This window comes from Tinamus guttatus, unplaced genomic scaffold, assembly GCF_059628265.1.
Source record: "Tinamus guttatus ecotype Peru unplaced genomic scaffold, ASM5962826v1 Tinamus_guttatus_pri_ptg000330l, whole genome shotgun sequence".
In the NCBI taxonomy this organism is placed as follows: Eukaryota; Metazoa; Chordata; class Aves; order Tinamiformes; family Tinamidae; genus Tinamus; species Tinamus guttatus.
In genome coordinates, this window is record NW_028288864.1 from 977,577 (window position 1) to 988,810 (window position 11,234).

General features: G+C 40.8%; 1 protein-coding gene across 1 annotated transcript; it reads left to right on the forward strand.

Moving 5' to 3' along the window:
* The first annotated feature begins 7,461 nt into the window (after nucleotides 1-7,461).
* On the forward strand, nucleotides 7,462-8,042 carry BHLHA15 (basic helix-loop-helix family member a15). The gene has a single exon (XM_010223240.2). The coding sequence runs from the start codon at nucleotides 7,509-7,511 to the stop codon at nucleotides 8,040-8,042; it is 534 nt and encodes a 177-aa protein (XP_010221542.2). The 5' UTR covers nucleotides 7,462-7,508.
* Nucleotides 8,043-11,234: the final 3,192 nt, after the last annotated feature.

The following is an 11,234-nucleotide window of genomic DNA, read 5'->3' on the forward strand; positions in this document are numbered from 1 at the left end:
TTCAGTACAATTTCTGCTTTGGAGATAAGAGTCAAAAAAATCTACAAAAATGTATAAAACTGTATGGAATTATGAATATTTAAAAAAAAATTCTGCAGACTGGATTTAGGCATGCTTGGCCCTTTGTTTTTTCATTCTATGAATTTTCAAGCCCTCTTGACCTCCTCCTGACTGTAGATTGGAGTTGTCATTGAGGCCTGTGGTAGATCTACCTCTCAGTGATTTTATTATAATGGAGAATTACATTAATGGTGGTTAATTTAAGCATTTGAATAAATCTTGATCCAAAGTGGTGGTCAGCTGGCACTCATATTTTGTACCCTTTGAGCCAGACTGATTTTTAAGAGGTCTTCAGGGCTCCATAGTGCATCTTGAAATGTGCACTGACCCAAAGAGGCAAGATAGAGTTTGTTCTGAAGCTGTCTGTAGAGAAGGGAATATGTGTGTGTGCGCTCATGTGTGTCTTTTTGGTTTGTTTTTAATCTTTCTTTATATTTAGCTAATTTAATCCTTTAAGTTGTTTGAGAACCATCTTTAATTACTACCCCAAAGCGAGTTCAATTGTGGAACAAATCTCTGGCCTCCTGGAATACCTTATGCAGCCACGGATCTGTGGGGAGCGCTGACAGGAATGATTTTAAAGCATTTCGTATTTTGGTGACTCTTTGTCAGGCCTTCAGTGTAACGCTGGTCTAGGTTCTCTGTGTTCTTATCCAGTCAAGAGAGAATTTTGATCACACAAAGCATGGGAGGGCTAGATGCTTCACATGTGTTAAGCTTCTGTGTTGTATACTTCTATGTGTGTGTGTTTTTTTTTTTTAAGTAAGTTTTAAATGACAGGACTATAATTTTTTTCCAGCATTATTTAGCCCCTAAAACCTAGAATGGTTTTCATACCTATCAAAAGGGAATGATTTAGTTCAAGTAAGTTGTTTAAAATTGCCAGTATATTGTTGAAATGACTAATTCAGATGAAGCACTCGGGTGCAGAACTTGCTCAGAACTGTACTTCAGTATGAAATGAGGAACAGAATTTTTCATGGACTTCTCCCAACACAAGATTTACAAGTCAAAGCCAAGTAGCTCTTAATACCTGCTTACGATATGCACTGTAGAGGGCTTAAAGAAGCAGTGCACTACTACTCAGTATCTGTTAAACTATTAGACTTTGTGCAACAAGTACTACAGGTTACTACTTCCATAATACCAACATTAAATTCCTTGATAACTAGGTTAAGGCATCTCATCTGTTTTCTATAATTCTCATTATATCAGAAATTAAGTAGGAAAATTAAAACCTAGGAAGGAAACCCTTTGGCCTGCAAAATTGGGCTCCGAAGAATGTGTGGGCTTATCTACCTTACATGAGGGGAAAAATCTAAAGTACCAGACCAGAGCTCAACGTTAATTTTGATTTGCTTGATTTGGAACGCAGTTCTAGGTTAAATAAAAGCTTATACACCTGAATGTTATAAATCCCAGCTATGCTTTTCTTTCTTGCAATTCTGGAAAGTCACATATCTGAATTTTTACTCCTTTGTCTCAATGGACTAATGTCTGAAGAACTGTCAAAGGAGCATGTTTTCCAGAATGGGTTGGGATGTGTTTGATAGTAAGCCTGGTAACATCTTTTTTTAGTTATATAATGAAGGAAGGTAATATTAAAAGTTGACTCACCATACCTAAACTACAGATTTTAACTTCAGTAATCCAATAGGCTGTATTGAAGTAACCTAAAAGGTCTTTTTTGAGAAATATGTAGTTAAAATCAGATCAACTGCTAGCAATATCTAAGTAAATCCACTGAGCAGTCAGTTGCACAATGAAAATAAATTAGTAATTCCAACACATTACAGTTTAATAAGGGAGTTTGTCCTGAGTCATACATTATATGTAATTTCTTGCACTAGCTACTTAAGCATGGTTTCTATTTTTAGAAGTACATGTATCTATTTTCAATGGTTTATAATGAGGACTGGTTCCATTTTTAATTCCTTCTCTAGTAGAAAACCTAGATTATTCAAATATTTAAAGGCATTGTCTCAATTTGGCTAGTAAAATTATTGAAATATGATCTGATTTCCTACCTTAAGGAGGTTTGTTTAATAATGAGGGTCTGTAGTGAGAAGCCAGTGAAGTGAGAAGGGTGTCTGGTTTAAATGGAAGCACCTGTACTCTCCCAAATCCCCAACCTTGCAGTCAAGATGCGTATATAACTGCATTTATGGAAACTGCCATTTGCATGGAAACAAAGTGATTGAACATTTTTTCCATATCCTTGTTGATGCACTAATGAAAGCCATTTAAGCCTCATTCTTTTTATCAGTATTTTTAGCAGATTTTTATGTAATACTAAACCTTTTTCCATGAGGAGGCTGGTTGGTAGGAAGACATATTTTAATGATTAAGCACTATGCTAAAATGTCGGCATTGTCAGGTGTTAGTGGCATGGCTATTTTTGTTGAAGTTGGTAAAAGGTGGAATCAAAGCATATTAGCCTTATAAGAAATAGCCTTAAAATAAGAATGGAGTGTACAAAATTACTACAGCTTTAAGTCATACAAAAATATCCTTGTATGTTAATGGATTTTGGTACAAGACTGGAAGAAATCTAGAGGAGAGTCAAACATCGTATAAACTTATTGAAAATAAGTATTTGTAATACCAGCAGCCTGTTTTTCAGAAACTTGAATATGACTTACAGTTAGTTTTTGTTTATGAAATTGTTTGAACTTGCACAGTTGTAGGTGTAACTTAAATGATAAATGGTACTGATGTGTGTATATATAATGTTTAATTCTATTTGTAAATGAGAAACTATGTAACAAAATCATAGGTATGAGGTTTTCCTATTGTAATTTAATACAGGTATGAGGTTTATGGCAATATATCATAGTTAATGAAATTTCAGGTCAAAATGTCTTTAAATTGTGTACATTTTTAAATTGTAATTTCTACTGTATATTGATTATCATGCATAGTGTGATTCAATAAATTGCTTGTAATTTAAAAATATTTAATATTAAAATAAAATACAGTTATATATTTATAATCTCTTTGTCTTTGTTTGTTCATTCTTACACAGATACCAACAATAGGTTAGGTCTACGTTGTAGTAGAGGTGTTTGCAGTAAAGAAGCAATACTCAATACAGATGGAATATAACTCTTAAAATCGATTATTGCTTTTAATCCTACAACTTGGCCTGTGTAGAAAGGGAGTGCAGATTTCGCTGTTCGTAAGTACACTTCAGAGAACAGATTAATGATATGTGCTCACTATTTATTGAGTTTATTTCTATAAGAGAAGTATGACTTTTTTTAAATCTAAATACATGTGTTGAACTAACAGAAGATCTCAGGTGAATTAAGTACTTGTGCATGTTGATAGCTTCTTTCTCATGAGATTCGGATTTCATGTGAACCCTGGTACTGCCTGAGGCAGGAGAGATCTGGGTTTTCCTCTTAACCTGTTAACTGCTCAGGTTATGATGAAACTAGTACAAGTCATCATATCGGTGTTCTGAGTCCCGGTAACTGTTGAAACCTTGGAACAAGAACCTGATATCAAGGTGACTTAATGAGGTAAAATATTAACTACAGGACTGAAACTTTACCAAGACACTGGCCTCTATTAAGAAGAGACACCAAAGATTTCAGCACTTACTGGTCATCTCCTATAGGACCTTCTACCAGAGAACATGGATGTTCACAATCTTCATCATCATCATCCATCTTGTATGGGATGATGTGCTTTGTCCCAGGGTCTTAATCTTGCAGGCAATATAACTTGCATAACCCAGGCTGTGAAGTCAGGCTGAATTTTGTTTGTGTTAAAGACTGAGGTGTAAGCAAACTCTGCCTCGGGCAAAAATCAAAATATGGGTATGCAAGGGGGAGCTGTGATGCTGCCTCTCGGCACAGAGGAGCTGTTGGAGACGCTGGAGCTGGCACCGTGACCATGGCCGTGGTTTCACGGGCCAGCTCCTCCTGAAGGGCTGGCTGCAGCACGGGCGTCTTGACAGCCAGACTCGATGTTAAGGGAGGTGTTAAAGACCGCTTACAGAATGGACTGGTGGTGTGTGTGTGGCGGGGGGCTGTTGCGGGGGACAGGCGGGGAAGGCTGTTATGCTTCTGCAGAGCTTTTATATTCTCTGATATGATAAAATGACTGAAAACAGGCACTGCTTTGGGATTTTTGCTGTTATTTCTGAGTGTCTAAATGAAATAGCTTGTGATGCTATCTGTCCTCCTCCCCATGAAGTTACGCATTGTGCAGGTGGATATGTATATATATGGATTATAATATATCAGTGCCTAGCCATGACCCCAACTGCCCACAGGGTGTTTTATAAGGAAGCACTTTAAAACCTGGTCATGATGGAAGGCCAAATGCAAATGTTTTCCTGCTTTTATTGTGCTGTAGAAATGCAGTTTGGGACAAAGCACATTAGCTGTCACCTGGCTCAAGCAGCCATTTAAAAAGGAGAGAAGGAGGCGGGGCGGGGGGAGAAGGAAAGACGGAGGCTTTCCCTGGAGCAGGAGAGCGCTGAGGACCTTCGCCTCCCCCCGGCCCGCCCCCGCGGCCGCTAACGCGACGTGTCGCGGCCGAGCAGCCACCTGCGCCGCCTCAGTGCCGCCTTCCCGCCTCGGCGCGCCGCTCCCCGCGCCCTCAGCGCCCTCAGGACAAGTCCCGGCGCCTTCCTCCGGCGGCTCCCGTTCCCCCCGGCTGTCCTGGTGGCCCTGCGCACTTTCTCCTCAGCGGTAAGTGGACGGGAGGCACACGGCCATGGCTGGTGGGTGCGAGGCTGCAAGTGTCTTCTGGACTCCGGGCTTCACCCTGTGGTTTTTGTCTCTTGTGCTCCCCCTGAATTTTTATGTCCTCCTTGTGTGGCCTTGCCATCTCCCCCTGCATCGCAAGGAGCTTGCAGCAGTTTCTTACGGGTTACAGTGGTGTGACAGGAACCTCAGGAGCTTCAGCATCTTCTTGTCCATCTTCCTGCTTGCTCTATCTGCCTTGCTTCTCCTCTCCTGGCCTGTTTCCTGGCCACCTCCTCAAGCTGTCTCCTTGCTGCAAGCCTCCTCCTCTCACATCCCACAACAGACTGTTGTAGCTTGAAAGGACGAAAGGGGCAAGGACGCGATGCCCCATGGGCAGCAAGTTGTGTCGCTGTGAGCAGAGCAGCTGGAGATGCCCTGAAGACATGAGAGCGGAAGCGGTGGCTCCCCGAGAGCTGCTCACCACCTGCAGCCTGCGGTGACATCCTGTGCCAGGACCACAGAGCACCTGCAGCTAGGGAGGTTGCTTCCTTTTATTTACTTTTTACTGGCTCACCAACCCTCTAACTGCTCTCAACCTAGAAGCATTAGAATAAATTTACAAGTTTTCTTCTGACTTCGGTCTTAAACTCTTGTGCATGGGCAGATGGGAAGAAAGTGGCAGTATCTTGGAGACATGCGAGATCTCAGTAACTCTGACTTACCACAGCTGCTGGAGGAAGGACAGCTGTGAGGCTGCACTCTTCAAACCTAGTGCTGGCGCAATACCTGCTTGGGAGGGTAAAACTTCACTACCTGTCACCTGCCACAGCAGCGTGTGTAGCAGTAGCATTGTTGTCTTTTTTGGTTCAATGGGAGAATAAATACTGCTCTGCTGCTATCATACTCGGACAGAAATTACAATTATACCCCACCATTATTTGATTGTTGGTAGAAAAAGGAAGAACTTTCTGCCAGCCACTTTCCATCCTATTGGAAGTGCGAGGTTCTACTTTTGAGTGCTTAAACTGCTGTTACTGCTACATCTGAATGCCTGGTCTGCTTCTCCTCTATCCCTTAACCTAGGGAGACAGCTTACTTTAAAACGGACTGATTTTTTTCTGGGGTAATTAATACCTAGACATTTTCCGCATTTACATCAGCCTCAAAGAACAGAACTGAGAAAGGAAAGTGGAACTGCACCAGCAGGGAAGAGCTCCTGGAGCCAGCTGTAACATACACAGCTGGCACCTTGAGGATGAGGCGTAGAAGTAAGTGACCTGTAGAATGAAGGGGTTTGGGTAGAGAATTAAAACACGTTAGCTGAGGAAAGCTCATCTCCTGGCAGTCTCCGGCCTCCTCACTTTCCTTCCTTCTTTGCTTAGCTGAGCAGGCTCCAGGCTATGCAAGGACACACCATGGAGTGTGTGTCTGCATGTGTGTGCGGTGGTGGCCACAGCAGGTGGCAAAAATAATGTGGGAGAGAACAGTTGCTCAAGAGAAGTTCCTGAGCTCCTGCATGAGTTTGTGTCATGTTTCCCTCTAGTGGACTGCTCTATATATGCACAGAGCAAACCTCTTCCCATGGAAAACAGATTATCAGGAGCTCAAGGAGAAGCTATTTTTTTTTGTCAGTTTGAGGCTTTTGTCTAGTGCTCCAGTGTACATCTGGATGTGTGTGATGATGCAGTGTGTGGTTGTATTACGACCTGAGGTAATTAGAGCTGGAGAGAAAGAAACCAGAGGCAGTGTATTATCAAATTAATTGACCATTTTATTCATGCTGGTTTATGGTTTGCTCTTCCCACAATCTTTTATTTCTTTCTGCTCATTGAGATCTTTAAATTGGACAAGCAGCATCTCAGCCTGTGTTTTAAATAATGTCCTATTTTCTCTGAGGGCAGGTCTTGCTTTAGTATGGCATGCTTCGGTGGTTATCAGCGGGCTTTGGGGGCTTTTTTGCCCTCCCCCCCCCCTTTTTTTTTCTGTGTCATGACTGCCTAAATCCTCTTTGCATGTAAACCAATGAGACCAATGGAGCTGAAGGGAGAATGTGGCCAGTATTTCTGCCCTCTGAGCACGACTCCAGCAGTCACTACAGCACAGCCTTTACACAGGGACTTCAGCACTTTTTAAGTGTGCTGTTGGTTTGATCCGTGAACTGGAGCTACTGCTTTTATATCCAGGTGCACACTGCAAGAACTGATTTGGCTTCAGTTTAAAACATACTAGTAGACATACAAATGGATGTCAGTGCCAGATGAGCTTGTGGACCATCTTCTTAGCTAGAGAAGAGAGATCTTTCCAGTTCATGGCATGGCTATTAGAAAGTAAAGGGAGTTTATTTCTCATTTGGCTTCCCACAGCCAATGATACCAGCAAGTGGTATTCCCTGCACCTTTGTTTCAATGATTCAAGTAATTTGGCCTCTGCAGCCTCAGTAACCCTTTCCTTCCAGTGAAAGTAGCATTTGTTGTTCTCTAAAACTGGATTTTCTCCTGTGTTCATGTGCACAGGTCACCCGGACTCACGGCGTTCACAACTCCTGACGTAAGCATCACCAAATTAAAATAGCTGATGAAGTATTTGCAGTACTGAGCAAAAACAATCTCGAGCTTGTATCCAAGCGTTTGTTTAGCATGGGACTGTGCAATCATTAAAGAATCTCATGTCATGTTTTTAGAGCAGGTTGATGCTTTTAGTGCCACAAGATTCATTTAAGGGTGATCAGGCTGGAATGTTAATGGAAACATGAAGACTAAAACCAAAGCAAAGAAGCAACGTCTCACTGCTGATAAAGAAACACTTTCTGAGAAGTCAAAAGTGAGGAAGAAAGAACCGGTGAAACGCCTGCGGCACAACGAAAGGAGGAACGGGGGAAGCAAGGAGAGCAGCAAGAGCGCTGCAGCCAGGAGCAAGCGTGCGTGGAGCAGTAAAGACAGACAGCTGAGGAGACTGGAAAGCAATGAACGTGAACGGCAGAGGATGCACAAGCTCAACAACGCTTTCCAGGCCTTGCGGGAGGTGATCCCCCACGTGAGAGCTGAGAATAAACTTTCCAAAATAGAGACTCTAACGCTGGCCAAAAATTACATCAAATCCTTGACTTCCATAATACTCAGTATGTCCAATGGACACTTTCCAGCTGTGGAAGGAATGGGGGGAACCAGTGGATCCAAACTGCTGCAGCATTGCCAACAGCAGCATGGGGATGGTGACCATAAGGAACATCTAAAAAAATATTCCACACAGATTCAGAGCTTCAGCCAAAACAGCTGTTGTTAGCTGCCCCTTCATTCCTTGCCTGCCTGCATGGTGGCATATGTCAGTACATAAGAGATGGTGATTGCTCTTTAAAAAAAAAAAAAGGTGACATTTGTGGTTCATACTGCACCCCCAAAAAACAATTATATAGGTATGGATACATTTTTTGGCACCTCAGTTTGATCTTGTGATACCAGAGTTGAATTGCAGAAAGTAAAGATTTAGTAACTTCTGAAAATTACACTTCCTGGAAGTGCTGTGCACCATGTCTTTAAGCCCTGTGTCACCTGAGCTTGCGTGTAATGTTGTCCACCATCCATTTAACAAGTTGATTCTTCCTTAACTAGCTGCTAGGAATATTACAAATCATGACCAACCTGGTGAATGAAGTGGTACAAGTGGGAACCCAGCCACCAAATCTGATCTTGAGTGTTTTGGCTCTATTCTGAAGCTCACTAAGACCAGGAGGAGTCTCCCTTTCACTTTTCTGGGGTCCCAAGCACAGGGATATGTTACTGAGCTTGAAGCATGTAGTATAATTTTGAATGTTGCAGAACACTTGAATGTACTTGTTAATGGAAGCATTTACCAAACTTTCTTAGATTGTATTCTTTCCGGAGCAAGAACCTTTTTTTTGTCTATGTCTATAGCATCCAGCTTCAAGTAGTTTGTCTTTAGTGGGTTTTGGGTGCTGTGGTAACGCATGTATTAAGTAATGGGCAAGTTACTTTTATGATCTTAGCAACAAAATGGTGATAAAAAGACTTTAGTATAGTCGTAAGTGAGGCAATGATCCAATTATGTGCTAATAAAGCTTGCTATATTATCTGGAATTTTTTTCTGGGCTAGTGCTTAATTCTGGTATTATGCACTACAGTAACTGAAGGAGGAGCTGTTCAAAGGGCTTTTTTAAAAAGTTGTTTCCCAGCTCATTCTAAAAAGTCTTCTGTGACTGAGACTGAGGTGGTGGCATCATGGACTCCCAGACTGCTCTCCCTTGCTAAGTATGTGAGCTTTGCAGTGTCACCTTATCCCATGTTCCTTTTCCTCCCATTACACAAACTGGTGGCAAATACAAGTTTTCATGTCATTTATGACATCTTTGTCAGCTCTTCTTACCTTCTCTCTGGTAACTTTTGTAGGATTCTTTAATGATTTGTTGGCTTTCTAAATCAGTGCTTTGCAGGGAAATGTATTAAGAAACATTCTTGATGATTCCAGACACTTAATGTCTGCCCTGAAATATTTTGTGTAAGAGGGTTCAAACTGCCATTTGGCTGTTTTGGCAGAGGAGAAACACTCAGGAGCTGGAAGGCCAGTGTTTTAGCAGTGCCTGCGCTGATGTACTGCCTATCACTTCAAGAAGCACAGACTACTGAGGCTCTTCTAGATAGAGGTTAAAGGCCTGGGGTAGTGTGTTATTGTGTTATTGTTAGGACTTACTGCAAACAAGGAGTCTTATTCAAATATTAAGCCAAAAATGGCAAATAACATCTAGCATTAAACATGGTATCAGATAAGAAACATGAAACTACCTCTTCTCTGATCCCTGTAATCTCTAGCAGTTAGACACAGGCCATGTGTGGTTTAGTAAAATGACAAGAGCTGTCACAGTGGTAACAAGGTGTTGCTTTTTTGGACAGATCAAGAGGAATTTAATGAAAAGCATTTTTTTTCCTGGTAAGTTATTTTATTTTTCAAAATTGTTTCAATTTACAGTAAGCTTTCCTTAGTTTAGCTAGCCATAACAATGATGATGTATTTTGAAATTTGTTCTCTAATTGTTTCAGATGGCAAATGTTTATTAGCCAAATATTTTATAATTTATTTTGTTCACTTAAACTCATCTTTTCCCAGTAAAATAAGCAAGGCTTGGCAATGCAGGGAAAATGCAAAATTACATTATAAAGCTTGTTGTATAGAATCAGTTTGACTGTTGAACATGTAAACACCATCTATTAAAAGGAAAAAATACATGATAAAGCTGTTAAATTTATTTAGACAAGATGCTGTGCAATAGATATGCAAAACCAATTCAGGGTATTAATGCAAACACAAACATTACGTATGACACTTGCAACAATTTATGTATATAAAATTAATCTATAGTCACATACCGGAAAAATTAACAGGTTCTTTAAACAGTAAAGCATCTTAAAGAATCTTAATTCACATTTGGACTCAGAAACAGTACTTTCCTTGGCATTAAAATAACAAATATATTATTTAAGTACGTGCAAACATTAGTTTTACTTCTACAAATACAGTACTTAAGACCATATTACATTATTCTTCATATAAAAATACCTTCATATACAGTAACACACACACACACACACACACACACCAGAGAAGCCATTCTAAACTACTGACAGGGAGAAACTTGGTGCCCTCCTGAACCTAGTGGAAGAGAAAGCTTTCCCAGTTTTTTTCCAAGAGTGGGTTTTAAAGAATAACTTTACATCACAGTAACTAAAATTCTCAAGCATGACAGAAACAAGTATTCTGAGAATAAAAAATTATTTCTGTTTGGAAGAAGGGATGAATCAATCACTTAGTAAACAAAGAGTAGAGCCTCCTTCTGAGCCCATGTTAGTATACCCTTGTGAAACTATGATGAAGTTTTGCCTCCTTACCAATGTGAAGTCATTTAAGAATCTCGTTTAAGACCTCCTCTTGTCTTTTACTGTACAAAAGCATAATTTTTAACCAGCTGGAACAGAGCCTAATTAATTCCTCAAAATGCCTGGTCCCTTTCAACTTCACTAGTTAGGCACCTGTTTGATTATCAGGGGCTTCAGTTACAAGGGAAAAAGAAACCAAACACGATTTATCTGCCTTTGTTCTGACAACTTAGAATGAGACCTTGTCACTCTTATCCAAATGGAACAGGACCGCGCTCCCTGCGTAGTCCTACCGAAACCATCACCAAAACCAACGGTTCTATTTGCTGAGTAAAATGCCACTCACTGTGAGCAAAGACAGCAGAAAATGGCTCTCCTGGTACCTGCACCCTAAGCTGATCCATGCAGAAGTTTTTGGGCATATGCATGGAGGAAATTTTACTGGTAAAAGCAAGAGCAGCATGACAGAATTGCATGCTTGTATAGGCAGGACTTACATGAGCAAAGTGCATGGATGTCTGTACAGTTAGGACCAGTTACATTTGCTGGGCAAATCACTGGAACTTCCTGTAATTCAATTATATTGAAA

What these genes read in the sequence shown, in the direction of transcription:
- BHLHA15 (XM_010223240.2), top strand. Translation starts at nt 7,509, where the DNA reads ATGAAGACTAAAACCAAAGCAAAGAAGCAACGTCTCACTGCTGATAAA.